Here is a 21,093-nt window from a genome sequence, read left to right as displayed (position 1 = left end):
TTTTGGCTCACAGGCTTTACCGTAAGAGAAAACAGTTAAAAAGCAGGTGGTACTCTCTTCCCCATCAACCATCTATCTTCTCTCTGAAGCCTGAAGTGTGAGCTGCTCCAGTTTGAATTTTTTCTTTTCTGGGGGAAGCCTTATTTCTATCTTTGCCATCCAGTTTGATTTTAAAAGACAGTGCTGACCCCAGTCGCCCATCCAGTTTCTGATCATTTCAAATTATCAAGGGATAGAGCATGTTAGTCTGCCACTCCAACACCCAGGCTATCATACACTTAATTTTAAAACAGCAGGAGATGTAGCCTTCAAGTAGTCTCTAGAGCAGCACTGTCCAAAGAAGCTTCTGTGATGATGGAGGTGTTCTATGGCTTATAGACTATACTGAGCAATTGAAATGTGGCCAGTGCAAATAAAGAACTAATTTTAATTTTACTTCAAATGAAAATTAACTTTAAATTGTAATTTTCATTTTAATTTAAATAGCTGCATGCGGCAATTTAATACCATATTGGACAGAGAATTCTCAAGTAATGATATCTAATAGAAATATAGACTGGGGCTGGTCACGGTGGCTCAGCCTGTAATTCCAGCACTTTGGGAGGCTGAGGTGGGCAGATCACTTGAGGTCAGGAGTTCAAGATCAGCCTGGTCAACATAGTGAAATCCCATCTCTACTAAAACTACAGAAAATTAGCCAGATGTGGTGGCGAGCACCTGTAATCCCAGCTACTTGGGAGGCTGAGATGTGAGAATTAAAAAAATAATAAAATTAAAATAATGTGACCTAGACTTGGTGGCATATGCCTATAGTCCCAGCTACCCAGGAGGCTTAGGTGGGAAGATCACTTGAGCCCAGGAGTTAGAGTCCAGCCTGGGGAATATAAGTTATGTGGTAAAACGAAACAAAACAAACAAAAGCAACAATGACAACAAAACTATAATTACACAAGGAATTTTAAATTTTCTAATAGCTATATGAAAACAGTATTTAAAAAGTAAAATTAATTGTAACTATATATATATTTTTTCTCTTTGTAACAATATATATTTAAACCAATATACCCAAATGTTATTTCAACATGAAAATAATTATTGAAGTATTTTGCACTCTTCTTTTGGTACCATATTGTAAGGTACGTGGATGTGCTTTAGTCAAGGAATATGCCTAGGGGGATGTCTAGGCCTGTATGACTCAACAAGTTTAGAGTGAAGGCATTTAACGCCATGTGTTACCACAGCCATAGAGCCATAACATAGGAAGGCCATCCCTTGGCCCTACACCACTGTTGTCTGTAAAAAGTGTAACTGCCCTGCTGACGCTATGCTCTTGTGGCTCAGCTTGGCACAGCACAGCATGGCACAGCTCTTGTGCAGGTGCTGGAACCCAGAGACAGTGAAGCTACTGACCCCTGTAAGGGAGAGTGGCTGTCTGGCAGAGAGGCAGGGGACAGCCAGGAACTGGTTTGTGCCCAGAGGGAAAGAGTTAAGCTGTTGACCCTGAAGGGAAGGGAGAGTCAGCCACTCAGCTCTGTGTATGGGAGCGGCCAGAGCAAGCAGCCAGGACAGTGTGAGAGAGCTGTTGATGAGAGAGCTGCTAAATAAAAGTACATTTCACCTGCCTACCCCACCCCTACTACCTGCCGTGGGACTCCTGTATTGGATAGAACAACTCCAGAAAATCTTAAAGCCCTTTCTGTATTACCTAGTTCTCCCTTCCCCTCTCTCCCCAAATCCAAGAGGAAGAGTCAAAGTTACAAGAACTCTCCCTGTTCTCTGCCCCTATACCACACCTAGGTATGGTAGGCTGAGAATTATTCCTATTTTTAAAAATGTCTCATCTAAAACTTCCTCAAATTCCCTCAAATAGATCAATGTAGTTTAATAAATGAATGGTAAAGCTACAGTCATTCACATCTTAGTATGGATTACAGAACTCTGGCACTTGAAGAGAACAGTGCTAAACATCCCTCATCAAGTGACAGGATGAAACTCTGAATCATGTACTCTTTTTTTTTTTTTTTTTGATACAGAGTCTCACACTGTTGCCAGGCGCCAGGCTGGAGTGCAGTGGCACAATCTCGGCTCACTGCAACCTCCGCCTCCCGGGTTCAAGCAATTCTTCTGCCTCAGCCTCCCAAGTAGCTGGGACTACAGGCGCACGCCACCACGCCCAGCTAATTTGTGTATTTTTCGTAGAGACAGGGTTTCACCATGTTGGCCAGAATGGTCTCGACCTCTTGACCTCGTGATATGCCTGTCTCGGCCTGCCAAAAACAAAATCTAAACAATCAAACCACAAAATATCCAAAGTCTTTAGGTAACACTTGGAAGAAATAACAAAACAAAATAATACTTGCTTTAGCAAAAAACTTCCAAAATGAGTGAGTGGCAAATTATTTCCTCTGGTGGCAAAAACAATCTTTGCACTGACATTGCTCCTTTCTTTCCTTTCAGAATGAGAGTAGAGGAGGGTTGAATCCAGACCAAGGAATAGTCAAGCAGGAGAGGCAGTGCCAGTTGGTGCACCAGGAAGAAATGAATAGGCAGGTCACTCAAGGAAACTGAGTCAATTTTTTTTTTTTTTTTTTAAACAGGGTCTCACTGTGTCACCCAGGCTAAAGTGCAGTGGCACAAATCATGGCTCACTGCAACTTCAAACTCCTGGGCTCAAACAATTCTCGCATCTTAACCTCCTGAGTAGCTAGAACTACAGGGACACACGACCACACCCTCACTATATTGCCCAGGCTGGTCTCAAAATAATAGGCTTAAGCGATCCTCCCACCTCAGCCTGCCAAAGTGTTAGGACTATAGGCAGGAACCACTGCAATTGATCTCTGGCCAATTTTTAAATTTTTTGTAGAGATGGGTTTCACCATATTGGCCAGGCTGGTCTCAAACTCCTAAGCTCAAGCAATCCTCTTACCTCAGCCTCCCAAAGTATTGGGATCATAGGCATGAGCCACTGTGCCTGGCCTATGAGTCTAGATCTTATTATAAGGTAAACAAAGCCTTCAGAGAAGATAAGCCAACAAGAAAAAAATCTATTTAACGTTATAGGTAAGCACTGAAAACCAAGAGGTGATGGCAAAGGAGAGTTTAAAGGGAACAGAGAGACAGTTTTGAAGGAACAAGCAGCAGGGTAGTAAAACTTAGTATTTGCCTATAATCAAGCTCATCCAAATTCAGCATATTGGTTCATCTGAGCCTGACAATAACTTTTGAGGTAAATGAGTGAGATATAATTCAACTCAATTTCATAAATGTGGAAACTCAAAGATGTTAAGCAGAAGGTTAAGTGATTTCCCCAGGGCTCATAAAGGAAAGCAATGAGTCAATTAGTATTTTTCATTCTGAATAAATGTATACACATATGTAATGCCAGTTGTTGTAAGTATGCCAAGATTACAACATAACCTTCTTGCTTGGGAAGAAAACATTTACACACAATAAATATTTAAACTGACCCCAAATCTAAAATTTCTGAGGTTTCCTATAGTTGAATTTACCTTCCTAAAATCTCACCCCAGTCGTTTTCAACCTCTGATAAGCATTAGGATTGCCTAAGGAACTTCAGTGAGAGGAAGAAAAAAGTTTACACTGCTTGAACTCTACCACTGAAGAGTCTAATTTAGAGGTGCTTGGGGAGAGGCCCAACATCTGTATTTTATTAAGTATGACAGGTAGTTCTATTGCACCCTAAAGGCTGAACCGCACTGCCTCAAACAAACAGGACTACCACAGAAGGGCTGAGGCCTAAGGAATGCCTGTGATTAAGGGAAGCCAACCAAAGTAATCCATGGTCTTTGGAAAAGAGCCTTCATCCCCAGACTCTGCCCAGAATGAGACAGTGATGTGGACCACCCAGCCCAGGCTCAGGCCTCATGGGGTACCTGGCTCTCGGGACTGGCTATCATCACAAATGTGCAGGTCCAGGCGGGAGATGAGCAGATGGTAGGAGGACTCTTTGACATCAAATTTCTCAAAGTACTGGCTGAGGCGGCTGCTGTTGCTGCTGCTGCTGTTGCCCTGGCTGCCACCAAATGCCTGGGCCCAGGACTGCTGGGCACTGGGAGCTGGTGGAGTGATCTACATGTGACAGAGAGAGAAACAGGAAGTCCAGACCCTGAAAAGATCCTTTGTATGCGTTCTTTAAGCTTTAGTCCAGCCTGAAGAAAACCACAGTTTAGCAAGATGTTCCTTCCGTCTCCTAACTGTTGGCCTACTAGCTCACTTAGGTCTGTTCCAATTATATAACCCAAACTCCAAAAGCCTAATTATAATTAGTCTAATAACTGCTGGAATACAGTTTGTAGTTCTGAATTGCCCTCCCAGCTCTCACCCACCAGTTCTTAGTGGGCTGATGCTAAAACATTTCCTCTAAGAAGTCTTCCCTAAATACTCTCTTTCACCCTGGGTAGTGCAATGCCTCTTCTTTGTGCTCTCATGTCATATTGTTTATTCTATTACAGCATTTATCACACTATACTGTAATAACTCATTTATGGTGCATCTTTCAAGACAGTGAGAGCTCCAAGGACAGGAACAAGTGGTGTATTCCATTTTTCTTCTCCAGTGGCCAGCGCTGTATACTTCATACACTAGAGGTACCCAATGAACAGAATAAATAAAAAATCAGGCCAGGCGTGGTGGCTCACACCTGTAATCCCAACACCTTGGGAGGCCAAGGCGGGCGGATCACAACGTCAGGAGTTTGAGACCAGCCTGACCAACATGGTGAAATCCTGTCTCTACTAAAAATACAAAAAAAATTAGCTGGGCATGGTGGCGTGTGCCTGTAATCCCAGCTACTCAGAAGGCTGAGGCAAGAGAATCACTTGAACCTGGGAAGCAGAGGTTGCAGTGAGCCAAGATTGGACCACTGCACTCCAGCCTGAGTGACAGAGCAAGGCTCTTTCTCAAAAAAAAAAAAAAAAAAAAAATCAGAGGTACAGACAAATCCTATGAACACCCAGAAGTAAATGACAAATCTCCCAAATAAAGTCTAGATTCTACCCATATTAGTATGAATTTGCTCTGGCCTACAAAGTCCTCAGCCCCACCAAGGGTGTGTTTTATCTCTAACCTGTACAGGTTCAGGAGCCAGGCTCTTTCTTTGCTGGGCTGACTTCTCCATGGCCTCACTCAGTGACTCTGCATACTTCATCATAGCCTTGAGTTGTGAGTCAGTCAGCACCCAGAGCAAGTCATCCAACAGGAACATTAGCTTGGAGGCTATCACATTGCAATCTTTGGTCTAAGGAAGCCACAGAGAACATGGGGTTTATTACCTTGCATCATTCTAACTTTCAAAGTGACTACTGCCCAATCCATTTCAGAACTGGCTTTTCAATCTCCAGATGTGAAAGGAAAGTATCAAGCACTTTGGAGAGCCAATTTCTTACAAAACTACTAAAGATACCTTAATTAACAAAAAGCAGCAATAGTCAACTGCCAGGTGCCTATGTCAGTGTGCCTACATATGGGTAAAAATTGCAGTTTCCAAAACTAAGAAAACAGGAAGGTGGAAACATTCTATTACTAGAGGATGTTGGCCAACACTGAATTATAGGCCTTTCCCCTTCAACTGCTATTCCAGGGACCAATAACACTACAAACAATGAGGGAATATCAAATCCAGGCTGTCTCATAGAATAAGAGATGGAACTTTTCATGAGGCCAGAGAACACACTTACTCTTCTTTTGAGGGCTATCTGGATCCTGCCTTGGTTCGTAATAAGCCTCAATGGAGTGGTGACTGGGTCCTGATCACCATTGTCTGTAGCATCTGCCTCAATTCGAAGTGTCTGCCAAGTTATTTCCTTAAACGTTAAAACCTGGATGAAGAGAAAGTAAAATCTCTTAATCCTGTGAATGAAATTAACCAAGAAGCAAGAAATCCAAGGAAAAAAGACTGGCAAGGCAGAGATTCCCAGCTGGGATCCCAAGGAGAAAAAGTAGTGAATTGGGAATCCATAACTGAGGAAAGGATGTAGCAGTAACACTGGACAAAGTCTTCTGGGTTCCCAGAAATGGGGAACATTTGAGGAAATCCACAAAGGGGGAATAATATCCTTTTAAGAATTAGTCCTACTTTGAATCTTCCCCACTCTCTCCCCTCACAATGATGGGGCTGTCACCTCTCCTCGGCGAGGGTCAGTGATGCGGGTGAGGCGAAGGTCACTCTGCTGCCAGTTAGGGTTGACACTATAGCCCTGGAGCTGCCACAGTTCAAAAGAAGCATGGAAGGCCTTGGCGTGAATCTTGATGGTGATAGAATTGACGATGATAAACATCCCTTCCACCACCTTTTCAGCAAAGCCATATTCACTACAATAAATGAGGCAGACCAACAATCAGAATCATGGGACACTTTCTGCACAGTCTTTATACTGGATGTTTAAATATTTTCTATCATGATGATACAGTAGTCCTTTTTTTTTTTTTTTTTTTTTTTTGAGACAGGGTCTTGCTCTGTTGCCCAAGCTGGAGTACAGTGGCACGATCATAGCTCACTGCAGCCTTGAACTCCTGGCCTCAAGTGATCCTCCTGTCTCGGTCTCTGAAATAGCTGGAATTATAGGTATGAGCCACTGTGCTCAGTTGCAGTACTTTCTTCAATGGGAAATTTTTTTTAAAGAATAAAAGAGAAAGAGTTGACCTTGAAACAATCTCCCTCCTGTTAGAAAGAATAAATTGACAAATCTTTTTATAGCCCATAAACTACCTAAATATTTAGATAATGTCTGTGAGGGCAGGTATAACTACAGAAAAGAGACACAGGCCGGGCGCAGTGGCTCAAGCCTGTAATCCCAGCACTTTGGGAGGCCGAGGCGGGTGGATCACGAGGTCAAGAGATCGAGACCATCCTGGTCAACATGGTGAAACCCCGTCTCTACTAAAAAAAAAAAAATACAAAAAATTAGCTGGGCATGGTGGTGCGTGCCTGTAATCCCAGCTACTCAGGAGGCTGAGGCAGGAGAATTGCCTGAACCCAGGAGGCGGAGGTTGCGGTGAGCCGAGATCGCGCCATTGCACTCCAGCCTGGGTAACATGAGTGAAACTCCGTCTCAAAAAAAAAAGAGACACAGGGTTTCTATAAAATCTTCAGAGACATGAAAGCAAGACCTGGTCTCAAAAAAAAAAAAAAAAAATCTTCAAAGATGGAGCATACTCTGCAAAGGTAGTAGAAAGAAAAGTAGTACAGCCAGGTGAATAAGAGGTTCAAAGTCCCACCTTGACCCTGTCAAATACAGTCATCCCTTGGTTTGTGAAAGTACTAGTTCCAGGACCTCCCACTACCACCTTGTACACCAAAATCTGCTCAAGTCTCATAGTCAATCCTGAGGGACCTGCATGTATGAAAAGTCGACTCCCGAAGTAGTGGCATCCTGCAATATTTTTAACCTGCATTTGGTTGAAAACAACTGCATATGCATGGACTCATGCAGCTCAAACTTGTGCTGTTCAAGGATCAGCTGTGCTTCCCAAAGAACACAGTTATACTTCCACAGTGAGAAGACAGAAATGGCAAAAGGAGAGGATGAAGGACATCTTAAAGTCCCTCTAGATGTAAAGAAAGCAGCAATTCTTGACATGTTAGTGAAATCACTGTTCATTACAAGAGATAAAAGGAGATCTAGGCCGGGCGCAGTGGCTCACACCTATAACCCAAGCACTTTGGGAAGCCGACATGAGCGGATCACGAGGTCAAGAGACTGAGACCATCCTGGCCAACATTGTGAAACTCCATCTCTGCTAAAAAGATAAAAGTTAGCTGGGCGTGGTGAGGTCTGTGCCTGTAGTCCCAGCTACTCAGGAAGCTGAGGCAGGAGAATCGTTTGAATCTGAGAGGCAGAGGTTGCAGTAAGCTGAGGTCACACCACTGCACTCCAACCTGGAGACAGAGTGAGACTCCACTCAAAAAAGAAAAAAGGAGGTCTGAAGATTCAAACTGAAAAAAATACATATATTTGCAATTTATGTCACCAATAACTAATATCCCTAATATATAAAGAACTTCAAAAAAACAGAAGAAAGACCAAGAGCCCAATAAAACTAGGACAAAATATGGACAGGTCACAGAAGAAATAAATGCAAATAGATATTAAACATAAAGAGGCTGGGCACAGTGACTCACACCTATAAGCCCAGCACTTTAGGAGGCAGAGGTGGGAAAATCACTCGAGCTCAGGAGTTTGAGACCAGTCTGGGCAACAAAGGGAGATGCCCTCTCTACAAAAACTCTCTACAAAAAAATTTAAAAATTAGCCAGGTGTGGTGGTGAATGCCTGTAGTCCCAGGTACTTGAGAGGCTGAGATAGGAGGATCACTTGAGCCCAGGAGACTGAGGCTACAGTAAGCCAAGACTGTGCCACTGCACTCCAGCCAGGGTGATAGAGTGAGACCAGAAAAAAAAAAAAAACAAAATGAAAAAAAGGAAAAAAAAGTCTCAGAAAAAAAAAAAAAAGAAGAAAACAAAAAATGCTGGGCACAGTGGCTCATGCCTATAATCCTAACACTTTGGGAGGCTAAAGCAGGCAGATCACTTGAGTCTAGGAGTTCGAGCTCAGCCTAGCAGCATACTTAGACCTGGTCACTACAAAAAAAATAGAAAAAAATTAGCCTGGTACAATGGTGTATGCCTGTGGTACCAGCAACTTGGGAAGCTGAGGTGGGAGGATCACTTGAGCCTGAGGAGGTCTAGGCTGCAGTGGAACTGTGATGATCATGCCACTGCACTCCAGCTTGAGTGACAGAGTAAGACCCTGTCTCAAAAAAAAAAAGAAAGAAACAAAGAAAAAAAGCCAACAAAGTGGCTCAAGCCTGTAATTCCAGCACTTTGGGAGGCCAAGGCAGGCAGATCACGAGGTCAAGAGATCGAGACTATCCTAGCCAACTTGGAAAAACTCTGTCTCTACAAAAACTACAAAAATTAGCTGGGCATGGTGGCATGCGCCTGTAGTCCCAGTTAATCAGGAGGCTGAGGCAGGAGAATCGCTTGAACCTGGGAGGCGGAGGTTGCGGTGAGCCAAGATTATGCCACCGCACTCCTGACTGGCAACAAAGCAAGACTCCATCTCAAAAAAAAAAAAAATTTTAAGTGTTGAGTTCAGTCCAGGAGAGCTTCCCTGTTCTGTTAATTAAACTCTGGGACATTAAAATGGGCTAGGGAAGATGATTGGGTAGGAAGTATTATTTATTCATTTGCCTCCCAGCCTACAAAAATGCCTGCTTGGGTCTAATACATCAACTGTTAAAGATGCCTGGAAGAGACAGGACTGAGAGGCTGAAGACATAATGAGCTTATACTAGCAGACAAGATACATTCAGTTTTAGGAAGTTTGGGGTCTGATGGGCTGAGATACAAATAAACTGAATTTTTAAAAAATATATAGCTGCTTTTCAGAAAAGGAAAAAATGATGCTCAAACTCATAAATCAAAATTATGCTTAGAGTCACTAGATTTATGGCAAAGATGACAGTGCAGGGGGAAAAAGATGTCTTTTCAATACATGGTGCATAGTTAGTTTGCAAATACCCATAATGAGAAAAATTAATATTGATGCCCACATGCATCAAACAACAACAACAAAAATCAGTTCCAAGATGGACTAGAGATCTAAATGTGAAAAGCCAAACAATAAAGCTTTTTGAAGAAAATATAGGCGACTCACTTCCTGCCTTAGGATAGAAAGATTCCTTAAACAAAATACAAAAAGTGTTAATCATAAAGTGAAAAAAAGATATACTGAACTGTATCAGAATAATTTCTGTTAAATATTAAAATTAAGAGTGGGCCGGGGCAGTGGCTCACATCTGTAATCCTAGCACTTTGGGAGGCTGAGGCAGGTGGATGACCTGATGTCAGGAGTTTGAAACCAGCCTGACCAACATAGTGACACCCTGTCTCTACTAAAAATACAATAATTAGCTGGGCATGGTGGCAGGCACCTGTAATCCCAGCTACTCAGAAGGCTGAGGCAGGAGAATCGCTAGAACCCAGGAGGTGGAAGTTGCAGTGAACCGAGATCGCACCATTGCACTCCAGCCCAGGTGACAAAAGTAAAACTCCATCTCAAAAAAAAAAAAAATTAAGAGTGATCAGTATCTTAGTGTTCTGTAAAGAATAGAAGATATCTGCAATACATGTATCTAACCAAGTACTTGTTTCCAGAATATATAAAGAACTTCTACAAATTAATAAGAAAAAGACAACCCAAAGATAAATGGGCAAAACATACAAGTGCTTTATGAAAGACAAATACCCAAAATTCCAATAAACCAATCATCAGAAAAATATAAATTAAACCATAATGTGATACAACTACCCACCTACTAGAATGACTAAAATGAAAAGACAGACAATACCAGGTGATAGCAAGGATATGGAACAAATGGAACTTTTATGCAATACTAGCGGGGAAAGTAGTACAACCACAATGAAGAACTATCTAGCAGTATCTACAAAAATAGAACCTATAACCCAGCAATTCTACTGCTAGGTATATATAAAACAGAAATGTGTACACATGTTCACAAGATATATACACAAGAAGGTTCACAGCAGCACTATTCTCTTTTATTACATGTTTTTAAGTTATATGCAGGAAAATTCATTCTCTGTGGTGTATGGGTTGTTGTTCCCCGTCCCCCTAACCCCCCAGAGACAGAGTCCTGCTCTGTCATCCAGGATGGAGTGCAGTGGTGCAATCTTGGCTCACTGCAACCTCCACTTCCCAGGTTCAAGCAATTCTGCCTCAGCCTTCAGAGTAGCTGGGATTACAGGCACACACCACCACGCCCAGCTAATTTTTGTATTTTTATTTTTTAGTAGAGATGGGGTTTCATCATGTTGACCAGGCTGGTCTTGAACTCCTGACCTCGTGATCCGCCCGCCTCAGCCACCCAAAGTGCTGGGATTACAGGTGGGAGCTACTGCGCCCAGCCAGCTCTGTGGGTTTTGACAAATACATGGAGTCATGATTGACCACCAAAGTCGTCATAGAGGAGAGTTCTATATAGCAACACTACACTTAAGAACCAAAAACTAGGCCAGGTGTGGTGGCTCAAGCCTGTAATCCCACCAATTTGGGAGGCCAAGGCGAGTGGATCACTTGGGGTCAGGAGTTTAAGACCAGCCTGGCTAACACAGTACAACCCTGTCTCTGCTAAAAATACAAAAATTAACCAGGGAAGGCCGGGCACAGTGGCTCATGTGAGTAATCCCAGCACTTTGGGAAGCTGAAGCAGGTGGATCATGAGGTCAGGAGTTCAAGACCAGCCTGACCAACATAGTGAAACCCCGTCTCTACTAAAAATACAAAAAAAATTAGCTGGGTGTAGTGGCAGGCACCTGTCATCCCAGCTACTTAGTGAGAGGCCGAGGCAGGAGAATCGCTTGAACCCAGGAGGTGGAGGTTGCAGTGCGCTGAGCTCACGCCACTCCTCTCCAGTCTGAGCAACAGAGAGAGAGGCTCTCCTTTGGGGGAAAAAAAAAAAAATTAGCTAGGGGTGGTGATGGTGGCACACACCTGTTCTGTACTCCCAACTACTCAGCCTTCAAGGCTGAGGTGTGAGAACCACTTGAACCTGGGATGTGGAGGTTGCAGTGAGCAGAGATTGCACCATTGCATTCCAGCCTGGACTACAGAGCAAGACTCTGTCTCCAAAAAAAAAAAAAAAAAAAAAAAAAAAATCAGAAACTAGAAACGTCTACAACAGAATGGATTGTGGCATATTCATGTAATGGAATGGTATACACCAATGAGGAAGAATGAACTACACATATATGTTGTAACAAAATGGATGACTCTCACAAACATAATGTTAAGCTAAAGTAGCAAGACACGACTGACTATATCCTATACATTTACATAAAACAGCCATGTTGTAGCATATAACAGAACTTTATTGCTTTTTAAGGTTACAACATGGCTGAACCTTGAAAACATTATGCTAAGTGAAAGAAGCCAACCACAAAAGACCACACAGTATATGATTTCATTTATATAAAATGTTCAGAATAGACAAGGAAAGTAGATGAAGGGTTGCCTATGGCTAAGGCAGGGAAGAATGAGGAGTGACAGCTAATAGGTAGGGGGTTTCTCTTGGGTGATGAAAATGTTCTAAAATTGATTGTGGTCATGATTGTACATCCCAGTGAATACAGTAAAAACCACTGAATTGGCCAAGCACAGTTGCTTACACCTGTAATCCCAGCACTTGGGAGGCCAAGGTGGGTGGATCACGAGGTCAGAAGACCAAGAACATCCTGGCTAATATGGTGAAATCCCATCTCTACTAAAAATATAAAAAATTAGCCGGGCGTGATGGCACACGCCTGTAGTCCCAGCTACTCAGGAGGCTGAGGTAGGAAAATCCCTTGAATCCTGGGGGCGGAGGTTGCAGTGAGCTGAGATTGAGCCACTGCACTCCAGCCTGGGCGATAGAGAGCTTCCGTCTAAAAAATAAAAAATAAAAATTTTAATTAAAAAATTTTTAAAAACATTGAATTGTATGCTTCACATGGATGAATGTTATGATATGTGAATTATATTTCAATAAAGTATTTTCTAAAACATGCTGGCTTGGCTTCTTTGGTTTTGTTTTCTTTTTTTTTTGAGACTGAGTTTTGTTCTTGTTGCCCAGGCTGGAGGGCAATGGCACCATCCCAGCTCACTGCAACCTCTCTACCACACAGGTTCAAGCGATTTGCCTGCCTCAGCCTCCCAGGTAGCTGGGATTACAGGCATGCGCCCCTGTGCCCAGCTAATTTTGTATTTTTAGTAGAGACAGAGTTTCATCATGTTGGCCAGGCTGGTTTCAAGCTCCTGATCTCAGGTGATCCACCCTCCTTGGCCTCTCAAAGTGCTGGGATTAGAGTCATGAGCCACCATGCCAGGCCAGCTTCTTTGGTTTTCTTGTAAGAAAAGAAAAAATAAGAAAAAAAATTACACTGGCAAAATACTAAGTGACTTATGAACAAGGTCATTTATTGCCGAACCGTGTGTAACAGCAAAAAACCTGGAAATAATCCAAATATCCATCAATAAAGAACAGGCTAAATAAACTATGTTGCCTCCAAAAGAGAAGCACATTCTACAGGTACAAAAAGGAATACAGGACATCTCTACCCTTCTATGGAGTGATCACCAGGATATATTTTTAAATGAAAAAATATCTCTTTCACAATGTGGGATAAGTATTTATGACATGCTACATCTTGTATTGAAAAAGGATGGGACAGCAGGGCGTGGTGGCTCACACCTATAATCCCAGCACTTTGGGAGGCCAAGGCGGACAGATCAAGAAGTCAGGAGATCAAGACCATCCTGGCCAACATGGTGAAACTCCGTTTCTACTAAAAATACAAAAGTTAGCTGGGTGTGGTGGCACACGTCTGTAGTCTCAGTTACTTGGGAGGCTGAGGTAGGAGAATCGCTTGAACTCAGGAGGCGGAGGTTTCAGTGAGCCTAGATCACACCACTGCATTCCAACCTGGACAACAAAAGTGGAAAACTTCATCTTAAAAAAAATAAAATAAAAAACAGCATTTTGACCATACATCCCTAATGGGGTATTTCACAAGATTAAAACACACATATGAGTGGGCGTGGTGGATCACGCCTGTAATCCCAGCACTTTGGGAGGCCAAGGCGGGTGGATCATGAGGTCAGGAGATTGAGACCAGCCTGTCCAATATGGTGAAATCCCATCTGTACTAAAAATACAAAAATTAGCTGGGCATGGTGGCACATGCCGGTAATTCCAGCTACTTGGGAGGCTGCAGGAGAATAGCTTGAACCAGGGAGTCAGAGGTTGCAGTGAGCAAAGATTGTGCCACTGCACTACAGCCTGGGCGACAGAACAAGACACCATCTAAAACACATACACACCCCTACTGCATTCAGTAGTAGTGTTATTGATAGTTATAATGGTTTTGTTATTTTTTTGAAACTTGAAAAAGTAAACCATTTATGTTACTGTTGTTAGGAGCCATGATTCAGTGTATGAATTTCAAAACCACTATTAAATTCAGAAAGCTAACTCAAAATCCTCTTCTTTAATTTGAATCGAGAAATATCAGGATATTGTCATTATTCATTTTTCTTTCTTAAAAATACCTTTTTTCCTAGCATTGGACACTGAAAAGGCCTTAATGCAATGAAAACTCAATGAACACAGCTTTGCAGACAAGTCTGTAAACAGCATTTCTCACTAAAGGAAATCAGGGCTTCTTGAAGAGACGTCTGATTTTAGGTCTAGGGTAAAGTTGTATAAAGGAATCCTCAAACATCTTATTCTATCTAAAAGCACAAAGATTACTGGTGTCTTGTCAAAAGGACACAGGAGCTCACTTAGAAATGCTCTAAGTAGCCAAAGATGTGGAGATTCGAACATTAAGAAGAATAATGACTGCAAAGATATGACATACAAAAAGACATATAAAGAGTAAATGTAGGATATAAGGCCAGGCGCAGTGGCTCACATCTGTAATCCTAACACTTTGGGAGGCCAAGACGGAAAGATCACTTGAGTGCAGGAGTTTGAGACCAGCCTGGGTAACATGGTGAAACCCTGTCTCTACTAAAAATACAAAAATTAGCCAGGTGTGGGGGTGTGCATGATCCCAGCTACTCAGGAGGCTGAGGCAGGAGAATCACTTGAACCCAGGAGGCGGAGGTTGCGGTGAACCGAGATCATGCCGTTGCACTCTAGCCTGGGCAATAGAGTAAGACTCTGTCCCCCCCCAAAAAAAGAATGCAGAATGTAAAAAGAATATAAATCGGTAAACCACTAAGTAAAGTCTGACAGTTTCTCAAAAAGTAAAATCCTCCCCTGAATACCATACCTAGGTATTTACCCAAGAGAAAGAAAAGCACACATAACCACACAAAAACTTGTATGCAAATGTTTACAGCAGCATTATTCATAACAGTCAAACAAAGAAAATAAAATTACCATCAACAAATGAATGGATAAACAAATCGTGGTATATCCATACACTGGAATGTTACTCAGTCCTATGGTCTGAATGCTTATGTTTCCCCAAAATTCATCATATGTTGAAACCTAATAACCCAACGTGACAGTTTTAGAGATGAAGCCTCTGGAAGATGTTTAACTCATGAGGGAAAAGTCCTCATGAATGGCATTAATGTCTTTAGAAAAGAGACCAGAGACTGGGCAAGGTGGGTCACGCCTATAATTCCAGCACTTTGGGAGGCTGAGGCAGATTGATCACCTGAGGTCAGGAGTTTGAGACCAGCCTGACTAACATGATGAAACCCTGTCCGTACTAAATACAAAAAATTAGCCGAGCATGGTGGTGCATGCCTGTAATCCCAGCTACTCAGGTGACTGAGGCAGGAGAATTGCTTGAATCTAACAGGCAGAAGATTGCAGTGAGCAGAGATTGTGCCATTGCACTCCAGCCTAGGCGACAAGAGTGAAACTGTCTCAAAAAAAAGGAATGAAAAAGAGGCCAGAGAGAGACCCTTCACCCCCTTGGAAGTATTCTTACCAAGAAAACAAAAACAAACAAAATGAATCAGGGCAAGCCTTTAAATCTAACTACCAGATTAAATGAGAAACATCTTCAATGATACCTTGATGATACAGTCAGCCAGAATACAAAACAAGGGAAATTCTTTAGAAAAGATTACCTAATTCCGGCCAGGTGCGGTGGCTTAGGCCTGTAATCCTAGCACTTTGGGAGGCCAAGACAGATGAATCACAACGTCAGGAGTTCAAGACCAGCCTGGCCAATATGGTGAAACCCTGTCTCTACTAAAAATACAAAAACTAGCCTGGCATGGTGGCAGGCACCTGTAATCCCAGCTAGTCAGGAGGCTGAGGGGCGAGAATTGCTTGAACCCAGGAGGCAGAGGCTGCAGTCAACTGAGATTGTGCCACTGCACTCCAGCCTGGGCAACAGAGGGAGACTCTGTCTCAGGAAAAAAAAAAAAAAAAAAAAGAAAAAAGATTATTTAATTCCTACAAAGAATAAATGGTATATTTTAAAATGTGTGTGTGGTGGAATATAATTAAAGAGCTTCAAAAGGCTTATCACCCAAATATAAAGTATGGGCTTCTTTCGATCCATATTGTTCTGTAAAAAATATATATATTTGGGCCAGTCACAGTGGCTCACATCTATAATTCCAGCACTTTGGAAGGCCAAGGCAGGTGGATCACCTGAGATCAGGAGTTAAAAAAGCCTGGCCAACATGGCAAAATCCCATCTCTACTAAAAATACAAAAATTAGCCAGGCGTGGTGTCAGGCGCCTGTAATTCCAGCTACTCAGGAGGCAGAGAATCACCTGAACCCAGGAAGTGAAGGTTGCAGTGAGCCAAGTTCATGCCACTGCACTCCAGCCTGAGTGACAGAGCAAGAACCTGTCTCAAAAAACAAAAAACAACTACAAAAACAAAAACAGGAAAAAAAGTATAGATAGAGATACATATATCTCTATATATATGAGATAATCTAGGAAAATTTATTATGAAATAGGTATTAGATGATATTAAGGAATTCTTGTTAATTCTTTTTTTTTTTTCTCCTATGGAAGAGCTTCGCTCTTGTTGCCCAGGCTGGAGTGCAATGGTGCTATCTTGGCTCACCACAACCTCCACCTCCCAGGTTCAAGCAATTCTCCTGCCTCAGCCTCCCAAATAGCTAGGATTACAGGCATGTGCCACCATGCCCAGCTAATTTTGTATTTTTAGTAGAGACGGGGTTTCGCCGTGTTGGTCAAACTGGTCTCAAACTCCCGACCTCAGGTGATCCACCTTGGCCTCCCAAAGTGCTGGGATTACAGGCATGAGCTATCATGCCTGGCTTAATTATTTTTAGTGTGATAACAATATATATATTTTTCCAGTCCTTGTTTGTTAAAGACATGATATGAAATTATTCGCAGGTGGGTTCAGGACCAGCCTGGGCAAAATGGTGAAATAATCTCTACCAAAACTACAAAACATTAGCCAGGTGTGGTGGTGCATGTCTGTGGTCTCAGCTACTTGGGAGACTGAGCTGGGAGAACCACTTGAGCCTGGGAGGCAGAGGTTAGTGTGCCAATATCACACCACAGCACTCCAGGCTGGGTGACACAGTGAGACCCCATCTGGAAAAAAAAAAAGTATTTACAAGTGGAATCATATGGTTTCTGAGATTTGCTCTCAAATACTACAGTGTGCACACGCACGTACATACACATACATAAAGTGGCAGGATAAAGAAAGAAAAAAGAATGATAAAGCTAGGCACGATGGTTCACATCTGTAATCCCAGGGCTTTAGGGAGGCTGAGGTGGGAGTATTGCATAAAGCCAGGAGTTCAAGACCAGCTTGGGCAACATGGTGAGATCCCATCTCTACAAAAAACTAGCTAGGTATGGTGATGTGCACCTTTGGTCCCAGCTACTTGGGAGGCTGGGGTAGGAGGACTGCTTGAGCCCAGGAGGTGGAGGCTGCGGTGAGCTGTGATCACACCACTGCACTCCAGCCTGGGTGGCAAAGCAAGACCCTCTCTCAGGAAAAAAAAAAAATAAGAATGACAAAGTGTAGATAATTACTGAAGTTAGATCTTGGGTATATAGAAGTTCTTATACCATTTTCTCTACTTTAGTATATGTTTGAAAATTTCCATAATAAAAAGTTTTTATTTTTTAACTAAAAGGGAACCTGGAGTAATTAATACGTTGCAAATAACAGGGCCCAAAGAAACTAACCTCTGTCCTGAAGCAAGGGCAATAGGAGACTGTCCATTGGGGGGCCGAGGATCCTCACATGTCTTCATCTCTACCTCTACCTTATCCAGACACTGAAATAAAAGTCAAGGAGAGCTAAGCATTGACACAAATACACACACAGCACAAAGCCAGCACAGACTGTGTCCTTCATCTCTGTGCTCCAGAGCCTAGTTGAGTGCTATACCCACAGTGGGCGGAGGCAGACAACTGAGAAGTCCTGGGTCTGTGTCCCAGTGCTAATCCTATACCACACAGCAGCTCCAGAATAAACCCAGGCAACAGTCACACTGTCTCACTGTTCCTGAAAGGGTTAGCATATCATTTCCTCCCTCTTCTAAAAGCCAACCCTGGCCATCCCCATTTGATTACTTGCAATCAAGTAAGGCCATTACCAAGCAAATTGGGTGCGTCTTCAACTTTGTCCACTGGATCTGAAAGAGGAAAGCAAAGTCTTAGGGCTATGGTAGCTGCCCCTCCAGAAGGCAGGCCTGCTGGCCGAAGAGAACAGCAGCATTCTGACCCTCATTCTCACCCGGATGGAAGCTCTGTTGCAGTAGACCCGAGTGATGGCTAACCAGGTGGGCAGCTCCAGTACATTCTGTAGAACCTCTTCATCCAGCTCCAGGTTGGTCAGCTGACCCTCCCCTTTCAGGGTGCTCAAGTTGATTTTGTCTGGGGAAAGATTCTTAGTAAACCTGAAAAGAGTAATGATAAGAAGTTATTATTTCCATGGGAATCTGCTAATTGGATATTACAGCCAAAACACTTCTGAATCCAGAGAAAAGAAAAAATAAAGAACATTTTTTAAGGCTAGTCAAGTGAAGCAGCGGGGGTGAAGGAACACAGAAATCTGTAACTGCTTGTGATCAATTAGTTGTAACCACCACCGCACTCAAACCAGCCGGAACAAATGCATTTAGACCACACCATCTCCACACCATGTAAAATGTTAGGAGAGACCTATCATTCTACTTATGATTGTATCATCATCCTACTAAAGAACCTACAAGAGGAATTCTGGGGCAATAGCTGTCGCAATGGCAATGTAGTCTTTTGATATTTCTGAACCTCAACATAAAAACAGACAGAGGGTCAGGAGTGGTGGCTCATGCTTGTAATCTCAGCACTTTGGGAGGCTGAGGCAGGAAGATGACTTGAGCCTAGGAGATCAAGATAAGCCTGGGCAACATAGTGAGACTCCCATCTCCACCAAAAAAAAAAAAAATAATAAGTCAGGCATGGTAGTGCATGCCTGTAGTCCCAGCTACTCAGGAGGCTGAGGTGGGAGGATCACTTGAGCCTGCAAGGTTGAGGCTGCAGTGGGCCATGATCATGCCACTGCACTCTAACCTGGGTGACAGAGCAAGATCCATTATCAAAAACAAACAAGCAAGCAAAAACCAGACAGAGCAACTAGGTAACAACACGGAAAGTCCATGGAAAACATTTAAAGCATAACAGAAGATGAAGTATCCTCATAAATCCCCACATACAAGTGGGTAGGGAAAAAACATCAACAGCCACAGACATAAGTGCTATCCAGATGTCCAGAATAAAGGAGAGGGAACCAAAAGGGCATCTGACAACCGAGAACACAGGAACCCCAAGATAACCAACAACTATTAAGTGAAAAGCAATGGGGGCTGATTTGAGAACAGTAACTGACACTGGGAGGGGCTTTTGTCCTCTGCAAGGGATCCCTGGTGAGACCCCAAGGACCTGGAGCAGTCTAGCCCGATAAACTCATGAAACTAACCTTCCCAGGCTCCTTCCTAGGAAAGGATCCCCACACAAAAAAAGAATTTTAAAAAAGCAAGATAGGGATGACAGAAATGAAGAAAAGAGATGGTCCAGATAAAAGTAAGGGAGGGGATCAGACCTATTATCTCAAGAAGCAAGCTGTTATATTTTTTAGCACTACTTGAAATAACAGAAGAGGGAGCTATGTGAAGTTAAGAATGTGAAACAGTAATAAGCTAATTATTAGCTTATTAAAGCAGAGTAAAATGAAATCCCAGACCCCTACACATATCTTTACTGATATGATAAAAGAACAACCAGTCACCTATAGTCTTTCCAAAGAGACTGAACTTGAATCTCATCAAGCCACTGGGTCCAGTTGCTAATTTGAAGGAAATACTGAGGACAGATGAAAACTGCTGAGCTACACTGTAAGTGTGCAATCAGCAAAATCCAGACCACAGGAAATTCCATCGGTCAAATGGTCTTGATAAAAAATTTTCACACAGGCCAGTCCTCACTATTTCTCACTGCTCCAGGACTCGCTCCTATGCTCTCGCCAGCCACTCCCTTTTCCTTTCCCTCCACACTACTATCTGCCATGCAAGACCGAACTGGAGATTTCTCCCTGAGGCCTTCTTCCCCTAACTGCTGCAACTCACATTAAACTCTTTTTTTTTTTTATTTTCTTATATGTTGCTTGCTGGGCAATGAAAAATAGACTCTTGTTGCCGAGGACAGAGTGCAGTGGCACAATCTTGGCTCACTGCAATCTCTGCCTCCAGGATTCAAGCGATTCTCCTGTCTCAGCCTCCCAAGTAGCTGGGATTACAGGCACCCACCACCATGCCCAGCTAATTTTTTTGTGTGTTTTTAGTAGAGACGGGGTTTCACCATGTTGGCCAGGCTGGTCTGGAACTCTTGACCTTAAATGATCCACCAGCCTCAGCCTCCCAAAGTGCTGGGATTACAGGTGTGAGCCACCGTGCCTGCCACATTAAACTCTTCTATTCTCCACTCCTGGAATCTGTTCTCTAATTCTCAAATGCATAATATAACCACCCCTGCTCAATTAGACTAAGCTCTTCAAGGTAAGGGGCTTAATGTTGGCCATTTTTCCTAATCCAAATGGTGACCCAACAGAATGCTGGCCTATATATATTTTAGCTAACTGCCCTGCAGGCTAACTACTCATCTTTTTGGCTGGACCAATTTAAGGCCAGTTCCTCATAGCATAACCCTCTCTCCTGTAAGACAATTAATCCAGATTAATCTCACTCCTGTAATACATTGTTGCTGCCTCTGATAGTCACTATTTTCCACCCCAGTAATGAATTTTATTTTGGCCACCAACCTTAATTATACTTAGCCTTTACATATATTAGATGCTAACAGTTTACATTAGAGTTTTATATCTATATATTTACCAACTTTTTTCACTGTATGTATCTTTTCCTTTTACTAAACTGTTTTAGTGTTTTTGCTTTTTCTTGGACCATAAAATCATGACGTGCAAAAGTTTATCTTTGCAATTTTTTTCTAAAGTACTAAGAAAATATTATGAAAAGTTCTTTAACAATTTTTAAATAATAG

At 42.6% G+C, this 21,093-nt stretch overlaps 1 protein-coding gene and 1 non-coding gene across 2 annotated transcripts in view; one reads left to right on the top strand and one right to left on the bottom strand.

Annotated features, from left to right (window-relative positions):
- UHRF1BP1 (UHRF1 binding protein 1) overlaps positions 1-21,093 on the bottom strand; it is an 89,055-nt gene that overhangs the window by 37,135 nt on the left and 30,827 nt on the right. The window contains exons 2-8 of the mRNA XM_032253470.1: positions 18,293-18,455; positions 18,153-18,191; positions 17,740-17,831; positions 6,144-6,333; positions 5,700-5,840; positions 5,090-5,260; positions 3,897-4,092 (exon numbers count right to left, since the gene is read on the bottom strand). Coding sequence (XP_032109361.1) covers positions 3,897-4,092; positions 5,090-5,260; positions 5,700-5,840; positions 6,144-6,333; positions 17,740-17,831; positions 18,153-18,191; positions 18,293-18,455 — 992 coding nt within the window. The remainder of the gene's footprint in view (positions 1-3,896; positions 4,093-5,089; positions 5,261-5,699; positions 5,841-6,143; positions 6,334-17,739; positions 17,832-18,152; positions 18,192-18,292; positions 18,456-21,093) is intronic.
- On the top strand, positions 9,101-9,230 carry LOC116533756. The gene has a single exon (XR_004261435.1). It is a non-coding gene; the product is annotated as a small nucleolar RNA SNORA36 family (small nucleolar RNA).

This window comes from Sapajus apella, unplaced genomic scaffold (assembly GCF_009761245.1).
Source record: "Sapajus apella isolate SASKATOON/1434 unplaced genomic scaffold, GSC_monkey_1.0 scaffold83, whole genome shotgun sequence".
NCBI classification, from domain to species: Eukaryota; Metazoa; Chordata; class Mammalia; order Primates; family Cebidae; genus Sapajus; species Sapajus apella.
The sequence above is the reverse complement of the archived record's forward strand: the minus strand, read 5'-3'. Positions and strand labels throughout refer to the sequence as shown.